This window comes from Pongo abelii, chromosome 9 (assembly GCF_028885655.2).
Source record: "Pongo abelii isolate AG06213 chromosome 9, NHGRI_mPonAbe1-v2.0_pri, whole genome shotgun sequence".
In the NCBI taxonomy this organism is placed as follows: Eukaryota; Metazoa; Chordata; class Mammalia; order Primates; family Hominidae; genus Pongo; species Pongo abelii.
In genome coordinates this window covers 56,356,252-56,383,594 of record NC_071994.2, presented here as the reverse complement: position 1 = coordinate 56,383,594, position 27,343 = coordinate 56,356,252, and the positions used below count along the sequence as shown (strand labels likewise).

Here is a 27,343-nt window from a genome sequence, read left to right as displayed (position 1 = left end):
AGCTACTCATGTGGTCCCTCCTAGATTCAAGGAAACTGGGGAATATACTTTAGTATGTGCCCAGTGCCCAGGGAGAAGGCGGGGTATAGATATTGGCTACATCTGCTACACTTACCTCTCCTTCCTCTCTCCTCCAGGCTGATAAGGAGTCAGGAGCCTGAATGTTGACATAATATCATGCATAGAATGAAACTAATTGACCAACCAATCAGATGCAAATTAGCATAAGAATTCTAGGAATTTAGACCTGAGCTGGACTTTAAAAATTATTTAGTTCAATAGTTTAAAACTATTTTTGGAGGTGGATCTCTTTTATCCAGATGAAATCTTACGGGAAACTCCAATTTATGTAATAGATGGCAGTGAAGTTGCTCTGGTTAAAAAAGGTTATAGGCCTCATCTTTTCCCTCTGCCATACACTCTAAGAGCCTTTTGAGGAATCCTAGGGCTTTGCAGATCAGATATAATTACTTTATTTAAAACACATTAAAAAACTGAGGCACAGAGGGGCAGGGACATGATATGCCAAAAATTACATGGTTTGTCTGGCAGGTTTCAGGTTGCAACTCAAGCTTCAGTAGTCCCACTACTATTTACTTAAAAATGGTGGTACTGCCTCTTTTTCAGGACACATAGCCATTGAGACCCCTGGTCTAAGGTGGGGCATGGTATACCTGCCTTGTGTTGTTGGCTTAATCTCTTTATTAGCCAAACAGTGGACTTAGCACCAGGAAAGAGACAGGAGCTTCAGCATGGGCTAGGCACGGTGGCTCACGCCTCTAATCCCAGCAGTTTGGGAGGCCGAAGCAGGTGGATCACTTGAGGTCAGGAGTTCGAGACCAGCCTGGCCAACATGGTGAAACCCTGTCTCTACTAAAAATACAAAAATTAACCAGGTGTGGTGGCGGGGCGCCTGTAATCCCAGCTACTCAGGAGGCTGAGCCAGAAGAATGGCTTGAACGTGGGAGGTGGAGGTTGCAGTGAGCCAAGATGGTGCCACTGCAGCCTGGGCAACAGAGTGAGACTCCATTTAAAAAAAAAAAAAAAAAAAAGAGCTTCAGCATGAACAACCATAGCATTTCTTTCCAGAGTGATGAGATTAGCATAAAGAATGAGGGCTGGCACCTGGGTCTGCAACAGTCTGACTTGGCAGCATACCTTGACTAGGGCATCATGAGAACCATGGATGGAGGCTGCCTGAGTTCACGTGAACTGTTTTGTCCTCTGACCCTGATGTGATCATGCCACTGTACCCAGTGAGCCTGGAACTAGACTGCTTTTGTTTAAATCCTGGATCTATTCTTATCTACTCATACAAACTTGGGCAAGTTATTTAATCTTTCTGTACTTTGGTTTCATCTTTTATAAAATAGGGATGATAATAGTTGGTAATTTTTAAGGTTGTTATGAGGATTACATGAGTAAATATTTGCAGACTAGTGCCTGGCCCATAGTCACTACTATAGAAATATTTGTTAAAACAAGTGAAATATCTTACAGGTTTGTGGTAGGAATTATTTTGATATGAAATATACAGACCTAAAGGCAGTTCTCCTAGTAATGATTAGTACTCAATAAGTATTAGCTATTATTACATAAATAATGTTAGCTATATTATTTTTGTTATCATTGTTATTATTATTGCCCATAAAAATAGAATTACCCTTTATTGAGGTCCTACAAAATTGTAGGCAGTATGCTGGGAAACTTATTTTTTTCATCATTTTTAGGATTTTCCGGGATTTGTGGAAATGATCTACCCAGGTACTCTCTCTCTATATGTGGTGGCTTATTCCTTTTATAGAAAGTAGCTGGACACCTGCCTGGCTTTCTCTGTATCTGGAAAGTCCTGCTAGGGGTACACACTGGGAAAGGATGTCATCTTGTTTCCCAAATCCATTTTGCTTTGACCTCTCCACCCAGACTCCTAGGAAGCAATGGTTTGTTCAGGGCCATAGAAAAATCATTGTTGGAATGTAAACAGGTACTGCACTAACTCTGGAGCTCTTTGGGTGTGATGTATTTCTCTAAATAGCTAGTGTATATCCTTGTAGAATAACTGGAGAAGAGACCTTTTCTAAGAAATGTTTTACCTTTACTTGTGATTTAGTGCTGGATGCCATCTAAAATTAACTTTTACTGTTTTCACTCTTGTACACAGAGTGAAAAGCCACATAATTCATCCAGCAATAATCACTTTAACATTTTGAATATATCAAGCCCTTCTATTATATATATAAAAATATAATATATTTTATATATTATATAAATATAACATTTTATATAAATATATGAATATAAAATTTTTATTATAAATATATAAATATAAAATTATATTATATATTTTAATATGTATGTAATCTCAAAATAGGATACCTTTGGTATCGATTTTGGGGAAAATGATAAAAATTTTAATAAAAATAACTTGATTGATCTTTACCTACATTTTTAGAATTATTGTTCCTAAATTTATTTGCAGATCTACTAAGGAATTCAGATAGTCTTATGAAAATTGACTTCAGTTCATGGTAATACTGATTGTACCTGATACCCAAGGGTGGACCTTTGGGGAATTATGCATGTTGATTCTGGGTTGGGTCTACCTTGCACTTAAGCAAAGGCCTGGGCTTAAAAAATTCAGCTAAGTAAATACAGGTTGGAAAAGATTTGCCTTCGTAACATTTTGTGTGAAAGGTCGTGGGGTGTTAGTTGATGAGAAAGTCAGTGTAGGCATAGTTGTGCACAGCTCAGAGCAAAGCAGGTGATAGTGTCACTGTACTTTGCATTAGACCACATCTGTACAAATGCCTTTATTCCTGAATGCTGTATTTAAGTGGAAAATTGATTCATTTGATCATGCCTAGCGCATGGTGACCAACATGGGGAAGGCTGCAAAGAGGAAGAAGGCAGAATCCTTGTCCAGGAGGGGCTCATAGTTTAGATGGAGATGGGAGTATAAAGGAAGGAACCAGGATGCTTGGCTTGAAAAAGAAGAGGGAATATCACTGCTGTTTTCAAATATTTGCAGGATGAGCAGACTTTTCTGGGAGTGAAGGCAGTTTGTTGGAACAACACACTTGGCTGAGGTCCAAGGCTAAGGGCTTGCAAAATCTTTTGCTTACAAAATCTGGCTTATAGTTTTATCATTTATACAGCTGCCCTCCCCAGAGACTCTTGAAAAGACCCCAATACACCTGAGTCCTAAAGAATGAGGACTGGTTAGGGGTAGATTGCTCACTAGATACCAGCCTACTGTCACTTCCAGTGTCCTCCTTCTACCTGGCAGCACCACATGGCTCCTATTCACTTGCTCATAGCGTCAAACTTCTGCTCCCCTCATGACCAGCTGGCCAGAAAGTAAGGCAACACCTGGCATACTACTATAGTGCTTCTTAAACACAGATGTAAACATAGAACATGAATCATCTGGGAGTTTTGTTGAAATGCAGATTCTGCTGCAGTAGTCCTTGGGGTTATCCCAATAATTTGAATTTCCACAGATGATGCTGCTATTGGTGGTCTATAGACCACCCTGAGTCACAAGGTTCTACTAGAAAACATGAGTCTTCCCTCCAGGCTACAGCCAAATCCCATCAGGCCAAATGACTTTCTGCTCAGAGTTGCCTCACATCTTTATTTGTAGAGCATTACTGCCTGGAAATATTGCCTTATTTTCCTCCCAGCCCTCATGAAAGAACTTTAACCAGATGTTGCTTAGCCATCCAGTGTTTTTATTATTGCTAAGGCCGCTTCAGCAGTTATCTGATATGTTTTTTCAAAAATATATCATCTTGATTTTCATCCAAGTTGCATGAGATGCAGCACTTTTTGAGTATGTGCAGGATGTGGCCAGAAACTTCAGTCTAAGATACAAGTATCATTTGCCTGACATTAAGACAGACTTCTTTTCTCATAGCTATATATTTGTGATTACCCCAATGTAATCACTGACTCCAGTGCTTTATAAAGTGATCTCTAAGAGATCTGTTTATAATACATTGAACACTTGCTCAATGAGGCCACAACCCCAAAAATAATGATGAAATCTGGTTAAATGTATTTGCCTCCCTGTTTAATGATTCCATCAGGTGACTTATGTGAGTATTTCTAATTGTCATTGATTGAAGCCCTTTCAAGGTCATGTCCCTTCCCCCAGTAGTTGCTTATTGGTCAAAGTGAAGTAATTGAGAGATTTCTCATGATGTGTGAATCCTGGTAAGATCTCAAATATAAGTTCGTGGTGCATTTCTATACAGGTGCTAAATGGTCTTGGGCAAGATACTTAATATCTTTGATCATCTACAAAATAGGGATAATGAAATCTACCTTAAAGAAATTAAAAAGATGATGTCTATGAAAGCACTTGCCATATTCCTGGCACATGACAATCATTCATTAAATGATTTTTTTTGCCTCCTCCTTTGTTCCTGTTAGGCAATTTTCCACCTTTTTTTTGGGAGGGGGGAGGGACATATTTTACTTCCTTCTTCATTAGTCACAAAGCACCTTCAGAAGTGGGATATATATTTTAAACCCCTTTTTAGTTTTTCATTATGTGTTCAGTAAAGACATGTTGAATGAATTAATGAATGGCCAATAGTCTGTAACATCTTCTTGACCTCTAAGTTCTCTGATTGTTTGATTCTTCAGTGTTCTAACAACTTAGAAGAAACTGGAGAATTCCCTTAAAATAAATGTCTTCTTTGTTAAAGCATTTCCTTTTGTGCAGTCTTATAAAGTATGTATTACATAAATTATTACTAATAAGTGTGAACCTGGGCCTAGAAGCTGGCTGCTATGGTATAAATAACCTCTTTTAGTTTATGACCTCGGGCATGATTCTTTGTACTGGTGCAAATGAGGTGGGTCAGAGGCTGGTCTTGACTCTCTGCTTGCCCTTCACTGTTTACTTTGGAAAGATCTGTGAAAGATGAGCAAGAAATATGTATTTGTTCTTTGGCATGACTTTTGGGATTCAGGCACAATAGAGGCTGAATTTCCTGATATATTCGTTTTAGTCCTCATAGAAGATGCATTTCTTTTAGATTAAATACAGTTTGGCTCGTGGGGTTAGCCAGCTCATTGGATTAGAACAGAAGCAGCAGGCCCTTCCAAATCTAGGGATTAAGCCTAGTTACTTGTCTAGGGGAATCACTCTGGAGTTGCCTATATGAATGAGTTGGTGGAGTTAGTGTCTGGTGAGGCTATCCTCACCACTTTGTCATCATGCCTCTGGGATGGGCAACAAACTGGCAGAAAGTGCATACACTGTCAAATTTAGATCTCAGTATAAATCTGGTTTGGGTGTGTTTAATCCTTAATCTCAGTTTTTAAGTTTTTTAAAAAAGATAATACCAGTCTCATAGGTTTTTTGAGTGATAAATTAGTATATGTGAAGTACCTAGTGCAAGCCCTGGCAGTGAGATCAGGCCCAATATTGATGACAATGACACATTTCAGAAGAGAGGCATAGGAAACAAAATAGTTTTGGCACCTGTGAAAGTACCAGCCCTGTTGTGTGCCTGAGGAGTGTCCCAAAGTTGCTTGTAGCATTTTATGACTGAAGTGCAGACCACAGTGGTAAGGCTAAGAATTTCTTATGGGTTTGAAAAACAGGATCATAATCTTGGAAAAGAAAAAACTTAATTGCATATTTCATGACTAGCTTCAACCTTTTCTCCCCTACTCATTATCTAGGAATTGTTATTCAATTATATCTTTTTGTTTACAGAGAAGAAAAAAGACTAATCTTTTCATTCTGACAATGTATTTCAATCCCTGATGTCCAATATGACTTCTGTTTCCCTTTAATTATTGAAAAAGTAAAGATAATAGTTCTAAAAATAACCATCAATAGACCCATTCCACATGAATGGCCTGTTTTAGACATTCATGGAATGAGGGTCCTGATTTGTACTTCGAAGTATTTAAGAAACACTGCACTGAGTTTTGCTAATTAGCTGTGGCTTGTTACCTCACGGTGGATCAGTTGATCTCTGTTTCAGAGGCTCAAGATGTTGCCATGAGGGTTCTCAGATAACAGATTCATTGGGTGTCCTACGGTGAATTGATTTGAAGTCTTGGCTCTTTGTGCCATGTTTAGCTAATTTTAGATTGTGAGAGACCTGGTAGTAAGGGGTTGAGGGATTGATGATGGCTGTGATATCCAGAACTAAAATAAAACAGATGTTTGTTCCTTTACATACAGCTATTTTGAACTGGAGAGCAGCGGCCTGAGGGATGAGATTCGGTATCACTACGTACACAATGGGAAGCCAAGGACAGAGGCACTTCCTTACCGGATGGCAGATGGACAATGGCACAAGGTTGCACTGTCAGTTAGCGCCTCTCACCTCCTGCTCCATGTCGACTGTAACAGGTATTTCTTTGTCTTTGAGCGTTGCTGATTCTGCCCTTGAAATCAAGCAATGGAAAAGGGGAAAAAATATCAAATTCCTTCAAGACTTGCCAGGAAACAAACACCAAGGGACCCTAATTGTAATTTAACCTACCAAATGGGACATTAGGCATGCTGAAATGACCAACTGTAATATGATAAGAAAACAGTTCATTAAGATGAAACTGTATCCCGTGATTAGGAGCAAATGTACAGAAGGTTGATTGCAGATTAGGGAATAGTAAGTGCACCTCAGTGTGCTCCAGGCACTGGCTGGAATTCCATGGAGCTGTGATCACAGTTAACGGTGATATATTGTTGTTGAGTTCTTTCCACTTGGGAGCGAATAAGCTTGTCTACCTTGGAATGAATCTGAGAAGCCTGTGCCACTGAAGCAGCTAATTCTATTTCACTTCATCAAGCTCACCTTTGCTTAAATATCTTTTCCAAATGGAGGCTTCTTAAAGAGACTGTTCTTTGAGCCTTTTGGAATTGATGCCATGTATTTTCTCCAGAGGAATGAGCCTTCCAGCTTGTCAGGGGATGGTGGGACTAGGGGGTTTCACAGGAGGTTTTGGGTTGGGGTGGGATGGAAATGTTGTCTCCCTTGTCTGTCACTGGAGCCAGGTTTAATGAAAATTGAAGAAGGAGGGAGACCATTGGTTTCTATTGGATCATTTATGGCTGGACAGCTGGATAATGGTGTTCAAGGGGAAAGTTTTTATCTCTCCATAACCCACTGAAAATCCTTATGGATAGTGACCCGAGTCCAATTACAGATTTTTTTTGCATTCTGAGCAGTGCCCATGCATTGTTGATTCTCATTAATGATGCCATCAAAGTTAAAATGACTTTTCAGCCACACAAGGCTTGCTCCCTTGAACCCAGGATAAAGAACAGGCATACTGGGGATAGCCTCCCTTCCAAAAACCATCAAGAGGAGAGATATTCCAAGTCAGTTTCAGACCACATTTCTAATGAGAAGATCCTTGAATGTGCCTGCCACTCTGGCTCTGCAGTCTCTTTTAGAAGAGTTGGAAGGGCAGGGAACTGTTGTCAGCCTCAAGGGAAGGTTTGCCATCTTGAGGTGAGTCTTGGTCCATTTTGATGTGACCTATTTAAGGTGCTTTTTAGACTTCTGAAGAATTGTGGTTTCCACCAGATATAATAAGTATGTCTGGACAGAGTTTCCATAGAAACCACTAGCTCCTTTGTACCCTGCAGACTGGGGCTGGGCAGCCTGGATAAAGCCAATGCTTAGCTGCTATATCCATTTTCACTTTCAAGAGCTCATTGCCCCCTTCAATTCTCTAGATTTAAAGTGGCCTGTCAGGCAACACTCCTGTGACCCACTGTGACCTACCATCCACATGCTGTCCAAATGGGATTGCAGAGGAAGAGCCCTGCTTGTCCTTCTAAGCCACAGGACAGAAAGAGGCCACAAAACCCTAGTTTCGTAATTTCCAACTTAAGAGTCCTAGAGATACTGTTGTTTTCTTGCTATGCAGTTTTTTGTTTCTTCCTTCTAAAAGTTTTACTCGTTTCCTGACATTCTTCTCTCTGGAGCAGTTCTTAGCTGGTGCTTGGCCTTTAGTGCTCAGTCCACGTTTATGGTGGTTGTTGTTATTTACTCCGCATATCAATGGAACCTCTTTGACCCTGCCTTCAAACTTTCATACTCTGTACGTCCTTCATGGCAACCATGACCTCTCTACCAGGAGAGTGAGAAGAGGATGGGAGATCTGTAGTTCACAGTATTCTTTAGAGTTATTGCCATTTATAAAGAATTGACTGAGGGTGTTCCAAATATTCCTTCTGTTTTCTTAATATTTTTCATACTTTGGCTTGTGGCATAACATGTCCCTTATGTAAGATCTTGGAGGGAAAACTTATGAAGTTGCTGCTAGTTAATGATTCGTAGACTCTAAACACAAATACATTTTTCAGGTAGGTCAGGAGAAAAAATGGCCCCAAAAGACTGGGTCATAAGGAAAGTAAATTTTGATTTTCATGTAGGAAAAGTCTAGAAACATGGTTTCAAAATCTGACTATACCTAAGAATTACCTGGGGAACATATTAAAAAAATAGATGACCAGGCTTTGCCTCTGACCTACTGGATTAGATTCCCTGAGGGTGGAACCTGAGAAGCAGTATTTTTAACAAGCCCTCCATATAGGTTCCATGCAGGCAGTCTACCCTTGGTGCATGGACTGGTGTTTCAAAACCACTGGTTTAGAAAGAGGGGAAGGAATTTGGTGGAGAGGTTGGGCTTCAACAAATAAATGAAGTCTTGGAAGACCAGTTACCTGAAGGAGGGTAAGAAGGAGAAAAGGATTAAGGAGAGGGTAGTGTCTAATGCATGAAACAAACTTTACCTTCTTCGCAAGTGTCTTCCCAGCCAGAACTTGCCAACTTTACAGTAGCAGAAGCTCTGTCCCATATATCAAGATGCTGGTTCTATCACTTTTAGTCTCACCCACCCTCACAGAGAGTGAATTTCAGCTATCCATTACTACTTTGTGATTCTTATTTTTTGATCCCTATTACTCTTAGAGTTTTTCTCAACCTCTCACACAGTAGTGTTCTGCTGATTAGAGCATGAAAGGAGATGATGTTAGATAACATTTGAATTTTGATTGTGCTAGGCACAGTGCTGTGTACTTTACATAGATTAACTTATTCAATACTCATCCTATTAGTTTTTCCTCTTTTTAAAATGAGGAAACTGAGATTATATATTTGTAATCCTGCTACTAATAAATGGCAGCACCAGGATTTGAACCCCAGTTTGACCTATGAGTGTTTGCATCTAGCTACTACTAAGCTATTTAGCCCAATAGTAGGGACCATTGACACTTTATTTGGTACATGAGGGAAGGCCAAGATTAAATGTGAGTAGTTTGTTCCTTTCTAGTATTTCCCCGCCACATGTTTTATATTGCTAATCCTGGGAGCTGCTTGGAAAGATGTGAAATCTAATTGATGGAACCCTTTGCGTTGGTGCTGGAGAAGGGATATACATTTATTGAGCCTCTACTATAGGCCAGGTAATGTTCTAGGAATAGTATTCCTTAAGATAACCATATGGGGACAGTTTTACTAGACTCATTTTGCAGATTTGGAAATAGAATATCTCAAGATAAATAACTAGGTGTCAATCACATAATATAATAAGCATATAACCAAAACTTTGAGTCTGAATCTATCTCCAAAGCCTTAGTCTAACCCACCCTCCAGGTCACCTCTATAGTGTGCTAATGACATGTACTGCCAAAGACAAGGTCACAACCACACCAGGGAGTCTTCCCAAGGGAGAGATACTACAGAAGGTTCAGGGACCATGAAAACATCTAAAATCAAGAATAGATTTCCCATATAATTCCATTGCTCTGAGGAATATTACTATGGCAGGATTTTGCACATTATTTTTTTAGGTCAGAATTGAGAAACAGCTTTTTCAGACCTAATTGTACAAATTGTCACAAGAAAAGCAACTGCTAATTTAGTCGGTTCAACACTTTCTGCTTGCTACTGAGACACTTTTCTCCTTGCTTCAGCTGTTTAGCTGGGCCTAGTTAGAAGTTCCTGATGTGTGGATAGCAGATTACCTCAAGCTAGAAACATAAAAGGAACCATTCAGTTGGGTGGGCAGACTGATTATCTCCATTGCCTTGGGTTTTTCTCTGGCTGCCTTTTATATTAAGAGTTGCCAATAAAGCCTAGAATGAAACCTGAACAAATCTTCCTTAGATTCACCCTCTCCCTTCTCAGCTCACTTTACAGCCTGTGTCTATTACTCAAAGGACAGAATCCACCAACATCTGGGATTCAGTGCATAAGCAACCTTTCCCTTTCACAACAAAATGAATTTTATTTCCTTCTCTTTATTTGTAACTTTTAATTTTCATTCAGCCCATCAAATTTATTTATTGAGCATACTATCTCTGCCAGGCTGTGTAGGATACAAGGAAATAAGAGTCCTTGCCATCAGGAAGTTCTTGGCTTATTCATTTAGTCATTTTAAATTCGTTCTGAAACCACCAGAGCCCCTCACAGTGATTGGGCCTAGTCCCTGGGTATCAGAGGAAGCCTGGATGCAGACAGGAGCCCTGCAAGCAGGCTGATTTGATAACTCGCAATGGCAGCTGAACAGTGGAAAGAGCTGGAAACAGTGAACTCCCAGCATCTTGGTCCTGAAGTGACAGTAGAGCTGAGCTCCTCAGCAGCTAAGAGATGGATGGCTTTTAATTCACCCAGCCTTTGGCCAGCACTTTTTGTAATATGCTGGCGTCCCTACCCTGTGTTAAACTCCTTATGCCTCATTGCTGGAAAAATTCAGCTCTTAAGTGCAGTCTATCACATTTCACCTTAGCTCTTATTTTTTCAGACTTGTTCAAATGTGTATGGCACATACACACACATCTGCAGCCCGATTGTCACCTTGACAGGGAGTTAACAAGTGATTAGTCTAGACTAGACTAAACATATTTATCTTTTACTTTTAACACATGCCATTTATTATCCACAGAACACATCCAATTTTTGCATACAACTGATCTTGAAATGTATGCAGAATCCAAAACTAAACTTGCTACAAATCACGGAATGAGTCAGTAATTCAAGGTTTCTATCTAAAATTTCAGAGTAATTTCAGGATGTGAGCATCTGTTTATATGTGTAGGCTTTTCATAATGAAATCTGTTGATATGGCATCTTCCTTCCAGAGAGCTCCGCAACTACTTACCAACATATTATTTAACCTTGTATTTTTTGTGGTGGTTAAATCACAAGTATAATGCATGACATTGGTTTTATACAAGCATTTCTGCTGTAGTATGCAGAGGGAAATTAAGAGATGACTATCAGAGGTCTCAGCTTTCAAGAGAGCCAGGCTGAGACTCTCAATCTCCTGGTTCTCCAACTGATATGTTCTTCACTTCATAAACAGAAATACAAGAGCACAACTCATTATCAAAATTAATTAAAATAAAATTGGAAGCTAGCATATGCCTCATGTCAAACTAACAAAGCAGCTTCAGGTTGTCTAGGAAGAGATGGGAAGCAAGCTAGGAAGATAGGACATACTCGTGTGTAAATTTAAGTAACAGTACAAGGCAAGAGACGTGGCAAGGCAGTCAGTATATGATGTATTGCTAGATTCCTGGTAGAGGCAATCAGGTCTGGGAGATCACAGTAGGGGAAGCTCCTGGGGGACTTGGGGGAAGCTCCTGGGGGACTTGGGGGAAGCTCCTGGGGGACTTGGAGTAACCTTTCAATTTCTTACCAGCCTAGGTGAAAATGCATGACAATCTCCACAGCTTTATAGTTTCACCATTATGTGATCTGATTCTGTACCAGTCACATGAGTCAGGCTTAGAACAAGGTTTATCTCACAGGCATAACAGTGCCAATTCTAGTGTGGTGAGAGAAAAGCATGTATGGGTAAGTAGCATCGAGTTGGTAGTGAGGGAAGGTCTGTAGGGAGAGACAGAGAAGGAAGTGTGGGAGAGGGGAGGAAAAGGAAAGATTTGTTTTCCATGTTTCATATTTGAGGCATTTGCGCTCTGTGGTGTAATCTAGATGGAAACATATTTTGGACCCTAGTCTTGGTTTTGCCATTTATAAAATGTGATTTTTATGTAATGATGCAGGAGTGTGAAAGCAAGAAATCTATGTCTAATTTTCTCATTCATTCATTCATTCATTCACTCATTCATATGCCAGAAACTGCGCTTGCATCTGTAAAATGGCAGTAATATGAATTCTTCTACCATAGGGTTGTGGTAGGAATTTAGCTAGAGGGTATATGCCAAATCCTCTGAAAATGTTAAGCTTCTGTATGAACATATGACATCATTAAGCACAACAGACATGTACCATAATATAGAGAAGGTTTTAATATATTGTACTGAAAATGGGTAACATTTAGTCAAATTTTTACCTCTGTGAAAATAGTGGCTTATATCCCATGGATTCAGGACATAATGTGTAATGTAGATTCACTGAACAATGTGAGGTTTCTGAGGTTATTCTACTTTCCAGATCCTAAGCGAGGTTCGCCAGTAGTTTGTCTTTGAGTTCTCTGGTCTATAGTGCAGCACAGTATTGCATGCTTTTTACACCAATAGATTCACTTTAAAAATTTGTAACTGAGTCAGAGTGGGGAAAGAAACACCTCCTCCTGTGAAAGATTTTTTGTTGATCCTGGCAGGGCTTTGAGAAAGTGACATGCCCTCTTTCCCTTTTTATTCCTGTGAGGAGTGGTTCAGAAATTTACTCCCCACCACTCATGAGGCAAAATTATCATGGCTTTTATGAAAGGGTGTGAAGTTTTGACTTTACAAATGAGGGAACTCATTTGCTCTAATTTTCTGGATGTTTTAAAGCCCACATGGATGAGCAAAATGTGTGCTATTTGCTTCTCTACTTTGAAAGTCTGGCTTTTTAGCACAAAAATTCTCTTGACTGAAAACTTGAACTGAAAGAAATTGGTATTACCCTGGGCAAGTCCAAGTCCTTTACTGTCTCTGGGCTTTAGCTTCCTAAGTATAAAATGTGGGGCTAGGACTAGATGACTTTTAAGTCTCCTTCCTACTCTAGCCTTCTGGTTGTATCTCCTGATTCTATCTCATCACAAGTCTTATTTCATGGCTTGCATTCCCCTCCCCCCTTTAGCACCGTGGAGAGCAACTTAGCTTGTCCTTTTCAAAGTGCCACTTCTGTAGTGGACCAGCAGGGGTTTGCAATCATCTGAATTTATATGTGAGTTGGCGGTGCAACATGCTGCTGATGAGCAAAGACCAAAGCCCACTTCTCCTGGATGCTCACTCTCCCTTTTTCTTTTTTTAATCACTTGCTGGAGTAGATACTGAATATGTACTTTTGGATGCTAATGGATGCTGGCCTTTTCTTCTCTCCACCTTGTGCTCTTTCTTCCTGAGTTCTCCGCCTCAGACATGCGACAGTGGACAGTCTGTGTGGGATGCAGGCTTTTCTGGCCATGGAGGCCTTGGTAGCTTGGTGACAGAGGGCAGTGCACAGTAGCAAGCAGATGATGGATAGTTGTGCTGTGAAAGACATACATCCTCTGAATGCTGAAGTAAAAGAAGCCTTGGATGCTGCTAAGTCACAGAGATTTAAATAACAGGAAATAGAGCTAATGTTAAAGATATAGATGGCCAATATAATACTTTCCAAATGAGATTTTCAGGCAAAATAGAGAGTGTCTGCTTAATTGCTAAGGCAGCCTGACCATTACAGTGTTGGATATCTCATTCTGACTGAGCCCCGACATTTCTACTCATGCTATGTACCCTGTGGCATATTCATGTCAACCTCACTAGGTGGATTCCAAGTTTAACCTTGTCCTATGTTCTTTTAACATCAGTAGCAGACCTATTTCTAATTTTTAAGAACCTTCAACTTTTTCTTTTTTTTTTTTTTTTCTGGTGGGTTTAAATATGCCTTTCGTTAATGATTGCCTCAGAGGCAAAGAGAGACAGGAGGTGAAAGGATTATTTGAAGTGGAAGATGAGAGAGTGACCTGCATTTTTTCCATCCACTTGCACTCCTGGGCTTTCAAGTTTGCAAATAGGAAGAACTGGGAAAAAATACAATAGACTCTTTCCTTTATCTGATGGTCTGTTGGCTACCTGAGGCGACGAGTGGATTAAAAAGAAAGCATTTTGTTGCATACCTGAGGCCTGAGATGTGTTAGAATAGAGAGGAAAATAAGACTTCATTTCCAACTCATAGTGATTTCATCTACCTGCCTTCAGTCACGTTTCATTTGTCATTGTATTACATGGACATGGGTTTATATAGATGAATGGAGGGGGAAAATAGGCTGCAAGAGAAAAATATATTTTCTGATAGGAAAATTATTGATGCTTGCATCTTTATTGTTGTAATTTTACTCTATTTTTGTTGGATATGCATGGTTATTTTTAAAAAAGAAAAGCAAGGAAAGAAAATAAACCAGAACAATACACCTGGTGAAACTCTGTTTGAAAAAACATATACACATTCATATATTAGTTTTCTCTGTTCCTTTTATGCTTCACTTGTTGGAAAAGAGCATTGGAGATAAAAAAAAAATGCATGAGCCATGAGGACTTTTTAATTGAAAAAACAAAAACAAAAACAAAGAATTCCAAACAGTGCATTAGTTTTCCAGGTAGATCAGGGATGCTGATGTCATTGAAAAGAACTGATTTTCTATACTACTGTAACAAGATTCATCTATCTCCTTGGAAACTTTAATTAAACTAATGTTATAAATAATAGCAGCCAGAGCTGTTGGACACAAGAAAACAGATTTATAGCTGCATCTGCTCAGCTATTCCTCTTTTAGGTGGTATATTGGGGTTAGGATGTAAGGATGAAGAGGCTTGCACGGAAAATGTTTCTGTGCACTCTTTTTCCTGCACAAACCCCAAATCCAGGTGACTTTTCTCTCCAGATTATCCTTTTTAGTTTGTTGTGAATGTTTCTCCCAGCAAGGGTTCTAGAGTTGCAGAGCCAGCCAGCTAATGTGCCTGGACCCACACCTGAGGGTTTTCATTGGCAATTAGAGTGGAAATAATTTCTCTCCTCCTTAAAGTGCTGGTGTGATGGTGTCTCTAACTCTCCCTCAGGAATGCCATGTTGCATCCCTACTCATTAGAGTCTATTAGTCTGAGGGTCTCACTTTTCTGACAGCAAATTTCACACATTTGAACTTACAGGCTTCAAGTTTTGGCCATCAGCTGGCATCTTTGGGACACTTAGAATGCCTGTATTACCCAGAATGGAATTTTATTTTCATTGGAGGTAAACAGCCCTAGGCTGTGATTAGTCCTGGTACATCCTCACCAAAGCAGTTGACTAACGAATCCTTCAATGTACTTTTGCTAATATCTGCTTTCCAGGTCTGATGCTGTTTTTGGCTGAAGTACAAGCAAGAAAGGGACTGGGGAAATGCTGATTCAAGTTTCTTGTATTCTTTGACATTTTAGCCTCAGAGGCATAACACTACGCTGAGGAAAATGTAGAATTTTTGCTTAATCATTAGTGAGTTGAGGTTCGTGTCTTATATTTCTCTAGAGATGATTAATACATTCACCTGATCTTCTTTATATCTCTGTGAGATGGATGTGATTGCATCTTATAGATGGGAGCTTTTGGGATGCTAAGTGTGAGGTACAGGGATGTGCTTGGTCAAGAATAGGCTGAGGCAGACATCTGGGCCAGAGTGACTCAGTGAGTTTGGAGTGCAGGTGCATAACTCCACTTGTTAATCACAGCCATAACATGGGAAGGCTCATCACCTGGCTCAGAGCTACTATTGTTTGTAAAAGGTATAACTGCGCTGCTGACGCTGTGCATACAGCATGCATCCAGAGGGAGAGAGGGAAGCTGTTGGCCCTGTAAGGGAGAGCCAGCCTTGCAGGCCAGGGAATGCAGCTGTAAGCATGAGAGCGGCAGGAGCCGCAGAGCCAGAGCAGGCAGCTGAGATAAAGGCAAACAGTGTGAGAGAGCTGCTGATGAGAGAGTCGCTGAATAAAACCATATTTCACCTGCCTATAGCTCCCTGAGTGTTCTTTCAGCCATTCGCCACCTGTCCACTCACTCCCCTCGAACCTCAGCATGGGCTGCAACCCAATATCTGGCATGACATTTGGCATAGCTGGCAGGAGAAGGTGAGTGGTTCTTCAGCCCCGAGGCTCCCAGCTCGGCTATGTGACCTCAGCATGGGCTGTGGTACCCTGTGGCAGTGGTGCTGCTTTGATGATCCCCAGTGGAAATGTGAGAGGCAGTGGACCGGTCTCCTGTAAGTGTGGAGAAAGCACTGAAGCAGCTGAAAGCTCACAGCACCAAGAAGGAATGCATCTTCACCGGCAGAGTTGGATGGGTGTTTCTGACTGCACTGTGGGAAGTACATGCTCAGTCCCTGCAGGACACCGCCCAGGTTTAGAAGTGACAGTGCTCCTTATGTCTGAGATTGAGATGATGCAGTTGAGAGAGTCTTTCTGGCAGCCAGCAGGCAATTCTGCAGACACAAGCCCTACGGGTAGTTAGCCAGAGGTGTCCATTTAAACTTGGGGTGTCCATTGAAATGTGATGTGCATGTGACCACAGACAGTTTCAGTTAGGGCGTATAGCAGTGCATGGAGCACTGAATACACCAGTAGGCTTTGGGTCTCAACTATGGAAGGGAGCTGAGCTCCAGTATTCCTTGATAAAGACACAGTTAGTAACTGCATATGCTGCCCTTCAGGCTCATAAGAACGTAACAGGACAGGCTACAGTTGTCATGTGCACAGCTTACCCAATAGCAGGATGGGTGCATTCGTGGGTAACAACCCCACAGACTGGGATAGCACAGACATCCACTTTAGCAAAGTGGGACACCTACTTAGAGCAATGGAGTACTCTACAAGTCCCTTAGCAGCAGAGTTACACGAGTTATTGAAGCCTATAGTCCTAATGCAAGATAAGGCCATGGGGCCTGAGGTACCCCTAGACCCTGAGCCATCACCGTTTAAGGAAGGACACCCCCCTATTTCTGATGAGGCATAGTATACAGATAGGTCTAGCCAGAGCACTGCTGCTACCTGGACTGCTGTTGCAGTACAGCCTAGTACTGACACTATAAAGTTTGATACCAAGTGTTGGCAAAGTAGCTAATGAGCTGAACTCAGGGCAATATGGATGATGATCACCAAGGAAGTAACACCTCTGGTAATCTGCACCGATAGCTGAGCAATTTATCAAGGCTTAACCTTTTGGTAAATCACCTAAGAGTTACAGAATTAGCTAGTTAGTCACCAACCCATGTAGGACCAGGCCATATGGCTGGATCTATGAGAGGAAGGATGACCTTCTCCAACCAGATATGAGGACAATGATAATCTGTTGTTGCCTGCTCCAACACCCCTGAAGGCAGAGGGAACAGAAAACCTAGTCTTAGCCATAAACTCTCCAAGCCGCTGTTTGCAGATGGTTGGCTATCGTAGCCCCCTGGGGGTGGGTAGGGACTGCAGTATAACTTACATGGTACTCCTTGGGTATTTAATGTGTGGCCTCCACAATTAACCGTTTGTAGGGGAATGGCCAAGGAAGGGCTCCTCCTCCAGGGGACATGTGTACTGTCTGTGTGGCCTATTAGAAGCTCCCCTGTGACTTTGGCACAGGTACAGGATCCAAAAGAACCATGGGGAACTGATAAGGTGTGGTACCATTGCCCAGGGCAGAAGGCCTTGGCAGCTGCATTGTTACCCAGAGATGAAAAATTAGCCTGCATTTTGCCTGAGGAACGTGATTTACCCTTGTTAGTACCTGTGTCTGCTTCGTCATTTCGGCTGTAGGTTGACATGCTCCAAAGCATTGTGGACTAGGCCCACACCAACACTGAGGTGACCAGTGTCTCAAACTGTTGGATCTGCACCACCCTTCCAACAGCAGCTGCAGACAGCTTGCCCTGGCATGTACCTCCAGCTTCCATGAAGAACTGGACATAGCTAGAGACTTGGGGTTCCACGGACACTGGTTGAGATACAACACAGGAGCTTTTAAGGGATGTCTGTCATGGGAGATTAAGGCGATTGAATGCCTTACTGATGACCCCCTACAGAGGTGGTGGGCATCTCTGGGCTCTACGCTGCGTTGGGCCCTAATAATCATAAGTAGTATAGTGGGGATATTAGGAATAGGTTGTTACACCCTATATTGTTGCTGTAACCTGTAGGTTCAGGGTGCTGCCCTGTGGGGTCCCCACTAAGAAAACACCCCTCAGTCAAGGGGGTGGAATGTAAGACCTGTGTGCCAAGCCTGTATATCAAACCTACGTTCCCCAAACTTATATATAAAGCTTGTGTGTATATATTGAGCCTGTGTACCCAAAGCTTATGTGTATAACCTGTATATCCAAAGCCTATGTTTCCCTTAGCCTAGAGGGTGGATTGCAAGGTACATGGATGTGCTTTGGTCAAGAATAGGCTGAAGCAGACATCCGGGTCAGAGTGACTCAGTGAGTTTGGAGCACAGGTGCATAACTGCACTGGTTATATAATCACAGCTATGTAGGCATAACATGGGAAGGCTCATCACCTGGCTCAGAGCCACTATTGTTTGTAAAAGGTATAACTGCCCTGCTGACGCTGTACATATGGCATGTGCCCACAGGGAGACAGGGAAGCTGTTGACCTTGTAAGGGAGAGAGGGAAGCTGTTGACCTTGTAAGGGACAGCCAGCCTTGCAGGCCAGGGAATGCAGCTGTAACTGAGGGAATGGCAGGAGCAGCAGAGCTGGAGCAGGCAGCTGAGATAAAGGCAAACAGTGTGAGAGAGCTGCTGCCGAGAGAGCAGCTGAATAAAACCATATTTCACCTGCCTACAGTGCCCACCCGCGACCCCCCTCCCCCCGCCCACTCGCGGTGTTCTTTCAGCCATTCGCCACCCATCCACACACTCCCCTCAAACCTCAGCATGGGCTGGAACCTAATATTTGGCTGACACTAAGAAAAGAAGTAACTTGTCCAGGGATACAACATAAGTCAGTGGCACACTAGAGCCAGTGTCCAGGGGTCCTTCTTTATTCCTTTTTTTGGGGTAGCTTATTCTTTACCACTCCCTCCACCCCCTGCTCCATCTGTAGCCACTCAAGAGAGTCAAATAGCTTTCTCTGGGCTAGCACCCAGGGCTTGGATTTTCTTATTCTCTGCCTCCTTCCCTCTGTTTGGTGAGAGAATACTTTTATCATGGAAGAAGTACAAAGTATCCAACTTAAAAACTGAAGAAAAAACACACAGGCTAAGTTTTTCGCATCACTTTCTGAGACTGGGTGTGCTGGTCACCTCACAAGGTCACTTCCCTGTTGGGCCAAAATCCACCTTGTTATAAATTCCAAGTACAGCTGATCAGTTGGTCTTTAGACGCTAGAAGGCTTATGTGTATTGTTTTTAGATTCAAAGACTCCCTCTTTCCTGGAATTTGAAGTATTGATAGGTTCATGACTTCAACACCACAGAGATACGGCCCATTGTCCTTGTAAGATTTGTATGCCTTGCGTGTGTCTCGGTGCTGATGTGTAATGGCCAGGGACATAATCTTACATCACGACTGACTGCAAATAGGCCATTCGGCCATTTCTTCAAATGTGAAGTAGACATTACACTAGTCTCCAGTGTTACGTATGTGGTTTTACACTGCTCCAATATAAATTTTGATATTCACTACCTCAAGGTGACAAATTCTCTGTATTCTTTAAGGGGACTTTGCAATTGAAGGTCTCATTATAAACTACTGGTGGTGAAATCAAGGGTTGGGCAGTAGGAGACCCCCATTTAGGAGGGCATTTGTCATTATTGCTTATTTTATTGGCACCTAATTAGATATGTACTAGAGCCTGCAGGAACTAATAAGAGAGCACAGGAGGTAGGCGAACACATTGAATTCTGAGTAATTTTCATGGATGGCAATTTTTCATGGACATTAGGTTGATACATAATGACTTAACACTGCAAACCTGGTCATCCTATTCCCTTCCCACTCCAACACACAATTACGCTTGTTTAATAGCCTCTGATAAGCTTTAGGATAAAGGTCACAATCCTTAATATAGCTTACAAAAATTGTGTATAGTCTAGTCTATGTTTCCTTCTGCAGTTTCTCCTTGCATTGGTTTCTGCCATTTTCTGATTTTGAGTTCTTTAGAGGTATCATATTCACTTAAGCCACAGAACCTCTCTGCACAATGCTGTTTCTAGGATGTCAAGTTCACTCCTACACATCCTTGATTTTCAGGTTAAGAAAGGGGCCTCTTGTGTTTTACACTTTTACCATAAAATAGTGTTTGCTTTTCAACACAGTAATTTTTGATCGTTTGATTGATGTCTGCCTTTCCTATGGGCTGTAAGCACCCTATGAGCTCACCATTGTTTCACAAATGCTGATCATAGAGCTGCCACCTAATAGATAATCAGCAAATATTTGCAAATACCTGAATGAATGAATAAATGGCAAAGCTTCTATAGGGGTCTGGATTCCTAGCTTGTGGCCACTGATCTTCGCATTCTCAATGGCTTCATTAGTGAATTGTTATTTCTTTGCCTCAGTCTCCTCATCTGTGTAGGCATCATTTCTACTCAGTCCACGTGTACATGGGGTATCGTGAGGTTCAAATGAGGGCCTGCACGTGAACGTGTGCTGTAACTGTCAGTGTGCTTTATGAATATCAGGCACAAGGAAAGGTGAAGATGAAGTAATCCTAGCAGTTTTTGCTTTGAACTTTTGAGTATGGTTCTCTTTCTCAGGGAGGCAGTTAATTTATATAAGGCTTTTGGTGATTTCCTGGTCTGATTAACAGCACAAGGTGAACTGTGCCTTGCTCTCAAGTTGAATTTACATGTGGCCTGTGTCAGCAGGAGCTCTGGCAGGCATGAAGGAGCGGAGGAGAAGGTGATTTACAGATAGAGTACGAACATAAACTGATCACAGGTGGGGTGAAGGGATGGGTGCCCCTGCTGGAGAACAAACACTGTTGGGTACTTGTGTTTTGCCTGCACAGGACATATCTCCATCTTTAAATTCTGTGGATCTGTTTCATAAAATTTGAAGCTCACAGTAAGGGCCTCATTCAAGCCCATTAGACTAACCTCTTTGGGCAGGGTTTCATGACTCCCAGGCTGTATTGGTGTAGCCTTAGTGTGAACATCAATGGATGTGTTTTTCTTTAATTTTTTAAAATTATGTAAGGTGCAAAGTATTTAAATATATACAATACCCATTGCCCTGCCCTTAATCCTATTGCACAGAAGTGGTCATTATTAGCAGTTTTATTTCTGTTCTTCAGATTTTTTCTTTGCATACACAAATATGTTTTTTTCCCTCCATAATGATATAGCATTGTACATATTATACTTCAACTTGCATTTTCATTTAACAGAATATCAGCCTGATCCACTATTGATCGGCAGCGGGAACAGATTCAGGAGGAATGAGGGCTGCTTTGTTTCTTGCAGGGTAGCCTGGGACTGCTTTGTCCCTTGGTAGTGTGTGGAGCAGTACTCGCCTGCAAGCCTCTAGCCTCCTGCTTTGGGCTACAATACATCTCTCTTTCCTGTCACACACAGCAGTGACTATAGAAGACTGGCAGGGAGCCAAGAGCCCCTGCCCTTGAATCAGCATGTTCTGTCTCAGCTGCATAGCTAGGTAAGACCACGGCAATTATCCTGCACTGAGATGGGACTAAGAAGATGGAACTGGGTTTGTGATGAGGGTCAGGTGCTCCGAGCAGGGTCATAATGCTAAATCTTATTTTGTGTGGCTGAAATGGAGCTAGTGCTGGCCGGGGTCAGACATCAGGTGAGCACAATGAGAGACAGTGTAGTTTAGTGGTTACGAGCATGAGCTTTTGGAGTTGGACATAACTGAATTTCAAGTCTGGCTCTGCCAAGACTTGAGTCTTGTACCTTGCCAAGGTACTTAGCTTTTCTAAGTCTCAATCATAAGATGGGGACAGAGTGCCTCCCTCAAGTGATTGTGAGAATTAAATGTGACAGTGCATTTAGATCAAATAGGACACTCCTGGTTGCTAATAACAGTGGCTGAAACTTTAAGGATATATAATGCTTACTTTAGAAGTTTAGATAAAGCCGTGCCTGGGATGAGTCAGTAGCTCAGAAGTGACACGCAGGAGGGACACCCTATGTGTCCTTTGATTCTGCCTTCCTTGGCATTGTTTCTAGATGCTTTTCTCTGGAAAATTAGCACTGTGTCTGGTAAGTAAGTGTTTAATATGTGCCATCATGATGATTCGGATGCTAAATCTGACTATGATTCCTTCTCATCTGAGAAAAGCAGAAGTGAACCGAAGGACAAAATACAGGAGCTAATACCAGTATCTGGTTATTCAAGAGTCATTTTTTAACAATTAAAAAAATTTTTTTAATCGACAGAAAATTGTATGTATTTATTATGTAGAGCAGGCTATTTGAAATATATATACATTGTGGAATAGTTAGAAGTAGCTAATTAACAGATGCATTCTCTCACATAATAAATTTTGTGGTAAGAACACAACATCTCTTCTCTTTGCATTTTTCAAAGACTACAAGATACTTCATTAATTCTAGTCACCATGCCATACTATAGATCTTGTGAACTTATTCCTACAGTCTAACTATAATTTTATATCCTTTGACCAACACCTCCTTATCATTTTGATACATGGCTGTTCCTGCCATCAGGGCATCTTCAAAAACCCAGGGCCATGATCAAAGAGGGGAAAGAATATGAGTGGGTCTGAGAGGCCAGAGTGCCTCCTGCCTCCAGAGGCCATCATCCCAATTGGCAGGGGTCAATCTTGTTGGCCTTTACTTTGGGACACCTGGCCTCTACCTGTCTGCCTGTTGCTGCTGCCTTCTCAAAGGCCCTTTCAACACAGGTGTTCCTTATGCATAAAAGGCCATGGCAGGCCCAGCTAAGCCAGAGCCTGATTGCAGCTTTTACCCAAGCCTGACTTCACACTTACTTTTATCTCCTGATCCTGTCAGCTCTTGCCTTTTTAGTTCACCAGTCCCTAGATTTTGATACTTACTCAGTTTGGCAGCTTGCTTGGATTCCTTCCCTGTTTACTGACTTCAGAACTTCCTGGCTCCTCCTGCCAGTCCTCCTGTACAACATTCTCATTGGCAGGACAGCCCTTCCTGACCTCAGGGGAGATTCTGACCTTTGCTTTACTAGTCTCCCTGACCTTGACTTTTTGATACAAACTGATATTTTTATTTTCCTGCCCTCCTTTAACTGCAAATTGGATCCATGACAGTTTGGGGGGTTGCTCTGGACCTCTCTGGAGTTAGAGCTATGCAGCAGTGGAAATCTCTATCTGCAGTTGAGCTTAAGGCTTCACTTGGAGGAGCTCTGAAATCTAGATTTCAGATCCTAGAGATGAAAATGAATACAACTTTTACAGGATCCATGAAGCTGTTAAATGCACAAATTATATGACTGAGGCTTGCTGTAAAGCTCATCCCTGCTAAACACCACATGAAAAAGGTGACCCAGTATTTGTAAGATGAAAAATCACTAGGATTAACCAAAATGTCACCTCCTTCAAAAGAGGGTGTGCTCAGGTATCACCTGCAATAATCCCTCAAGTGGGATGCCGGGTGGGATGCTGGAAAAGCCTTGGAGTCTGAGCTGAGTATCTTCTGTTGGCTTCTCGGGAAACATTGTCTCCCCTCCCTTCACTCTACTGTGTCTGAGCAGGCTGACCTGCATGGGCTGCATCTGTGGGCTTCTTTGCCATCTGGATTTTTTTGAATTTTATTAGCAGGAAGAACAGGCAGGGGATGGGAGGAGGAGAAGGTATCTCTTCCCCTGTCTCCTTCTCTGTGGGGTCACCTTGGGCTGGCTGTGACCTTTGACTGAAAGCCACAGGCCCTATTAGGTGGTCCTTTTTGGCTTCCTTGCCCTTTTATGCCAGAAAGGGAAGAGCTTTTCCCGTCTTCTTTTTACAAACTGTGAGGTGCCACCATCCCTCACAGTTTATGTACTCCTTGCCTGTACTTCTGTAAACAATCCCTTTTAATCTGTTATTCTCTTTGCAAATGACCAAAGCACAGTATACTGACTTTTCCACAAGGACCCTGACTGTTACAGATCCTAAGTCAGAAACCCTGGCTCACTCTCTAGCTTCACCACTTCCTAGTTGTGTGCCCTTGGGTGTATTTCTGAACTCCCTTGAATCCTGGGTTTCTTTTCAGTAAAATGGGGATGGCAGTCATTCTCGCTTCTGTCTATACCACCCTCCCATCCCCTGCCTTCAAGGAAGAAGACAAAGAGTGTACAAATGTTATGTAAACTGTAATGTACTGTGCACAAAGGAGGAGTTACCATCTCTGTGATGCACGAGAAGCTTGAACTGGGAATTGGGGAAAGCAGAAGGCTTTGAGGCTAGAGCATTCAGGTCTCCAGATGGGACTCTGCATCCTCACCTGCTCCTCAGCACAGCCAATGAGAAGCACATCCAGCAGGAGAACAGGATCTAACAAAATACCCTCCAAAGCTGAGGCCACAGGACCGCCTGTTCCATTTACCTTAGCCCACAGGTCCAACTCATCTAGAATACAGATGAGAGCTGCTGTAATTACAGACAAATTATGTAGGGATGACATTAGCCTCTGGTAAGATGGACTGTATGGTAAGGCCTTTGGAAAATACAGTTATCTGGTCCAAAAGGAGGAGGCTGTCAAAATGGTGCTGAGAAACAGATGAAAAGGCCAATTTCTGGCCTTTTGTTTTTCAACATTCAGAGAATACAGTATTGGCAAGAGTAAATTCTGTTACTTGTGTCTGGCTAATCTGACACTTATTGCTAAAAGGAAATGGCCATGGCATTTATATTGGAAATTTCCTTGGAAGGCCTTGCATATGAGCTTCTGGAGGGAGGTGGCACCCCCTCTAGCAGATCACTCTTTATCACGTCAGTCACCTCATCTTCTTTTATTGTCTTTGAAGGACTATTCATTGTGTAAAATTATCTTGATCAGTTACCTGTTTACAATTTTATGATGTCTCTCATTCTTTCCTACCTATAACCCTTGCCTCCAATAAGGAAATCAGCTCCTCGAACTTATTTTAATGCTGAGTTCCAAGCACTTGGCTAAATGCCTGGCACAGAGTGGACATTCAACAATATTTGTTGAATGAATAAATGAGGGAAGGATTGCTATGCATAGCTGGCTATGTTGGGCACAAGACAGAATTCTGGGTCTTTAAGGAGCTCACATCTAATGTCTAATATCTTTCCACAACTTTGAGGCAATGGGCATAAACCCACAACTCCAAGACATTAAATACTCAGGGCCCTAAAAGAAGCAAAAGCACAGATCAACTGTTATAGGATTAGAAAATGGGAGACTTGACTTCCAGTGGAAACGAGGGGAAAGTAGAATGAACAGAGGTTTAAGAGAAAGTCTGTGTTTATATTCAGATCCCTAATTTCTCAATGGTTTCCTTTTGCCAAAGTTATTTGGGCCACAGTTTTCTCATTAAAAAAAGATGATGATTGCTCATGGGTAGGAAGAATCAATATCATGAAAATGGCCATCCTTCCCAAGGTAATTTACAGATTCAATGCCATCCCCATCAAGTTACCAATGACTTTCTTCACAGAATTGGAAAAAACTGCTTTAAAGTTCATATGGAACCAAAAAAGAGCCCGCATCGCCAAGTCAATCCTAAGCCAAAAGAACAAAGCTGGAGGCATCACGCTACCTGACTTCAAACTATACTACAAGGCTACAGTAACCAAAACAGCATGGTACTGGTACCAAAACAGAGATATAGATCAATGGAACAGAACAGAGCCCTCAGAAATAACGCCACATATCTACAACTATCTGATCTTTGACAAACCTGACAAAAACAAGAAATGGGGAAAGGATTCCCTATTTAATAAATGGTGCTGGGAAAACTGGCTAGCCATATGTAGAAAGCTGAAACTGGATCCCTTCCTTACACCTTATACAAAAATTAATTCAAGATGGATTAAAGACTTAAATGTTAGACCTAAAACCATAAAAACCCTAGAAGAAAACCTAGGCAATACCATTCAGGACATAGGCATGGGCAAGGACTTCATGTCTAAAACTCCAAAAGCAATGGCAACAAAAGCCAAAATTGACAAATGGGATCTAATTAAACTCAAGAGCTTCTGCACAGCAAAGGAAACTACCATCAGAGTGAACAGGCAACCTACAAAATGGGAGAAAATTTTCGCAACCTACTCATCTGACAAAGGGCTAATATCCAGAATCTACAATGAACTCCAACAAATTTACAAGAAAAAAACAAACAACCCCATCAAAAAGTGGGCAAAGGACATGAACAGACACTTCTCAAAAGAAGACATTTATGCAGCCAAAAAACACATGAAAAAATGCTCACCATCACTGGCCATCAGAGAAATGCAAATCAAAACCACAATGAGATACCATCTCACACCAGTTAGAATGGCAATAATTAAAAAGTCAGGAAACAACAGGTGCTGGAGAGGATGTGGAGAAATAGGAACACTTTTACACTGTTGGTGGGACTGTAAACTAGTTCAACCCTTGTGGAAGTCAGTGTGGCGATTCCTCAGGGATCTAGAACTAGAAATTCCATTTGACCCAGCCATCCCATTACTGGGTATATACCCAAAGGACTATAAATCATGCTGCTATAAAGACACATGCACACGTATGTTTATTGCGGCATTATTCACAATAGCAAAGACTTGGAACCAACCCAAATGTCCAACAATGATAGACTGGATTAAGAAAATGTGGCACATATACACCATGGAATACTATGCAGCCATAAAAAATGATGAGTTCACGTCCTTTGTAGGGACATGGATGAAATTGGAAATCATCATTCTCAGTAAACTATCGCAAGAACAAAAAACCAAACACCGCATATTCTCACTCATAGGTGAGAATTGAACAATGAGAACACATGGACACAGGAAGGGGAACATCACACTTCGGGGACTGTTGTGGGGTGGGGGGAGGGGGGAGGGATAGCATTGGGAGATATACCTAATGCTAGATGACGAGTTGGTGGGTGCAGCGCACCAGCATGGCACATGTATACATATGTAACTTACCTGCACGTTGCGCACATGTACCATAGAGCCTAAAGTATAATAATAATAATAATAATAATAATAATAAAAAATAAAGAAAAAAAATAAAAAAGAAAAACTAAAAAAAAAATAAAAAAAAAAAAAAAAAAAGATGATGATTGATTCTACGTCATGGGTTTAACTGAAGTAATGCATGGAAAGCAGTTGGGCACATAGTAAGCAGTCAGCAAATGTTAATTACTATTATTGTTAGCAGCAGTACTAGGATAAAGAGGAGGAGAAAGGGGAGGAAACGTTTATGAACGAAAATTCAGTGAATCCTGGCCAGTGGA

The 27,343-nt window shown here is 41.6% G+C and overlaps 1 protein-coding gene across 7 annotated transcripts in view; it reads left to right on the top strand.

Moving 5' to 3' along the window:
* The window catches only part of LOC129048673 (protein kinase C-binding protein NELL1-like), a 462,277-nt gene that overhangs the window by 183,687 nt on the left and 251,247 nt on the right, over window positions 1-27,343 (top strand). For all 7 annotated transcript variants that reach the window (XR_008511202.1, XR_008511203.1, XM_054524597.2 and 4 more), the window contains exon 4: window positions 6,209-6,379. Coding sequence is in view for 5 of the 7 variants with exons in the window: in XM_054524597.2 (XP_054380572.1) it covers window positions 6,209-6,379 (171 nt within the window). In the remaining 2 variants the exon portion in view is untranslated. The remainder of the gene's footprint in view (window positions 1-6,208; window positions 6,380-27,343) is intronic.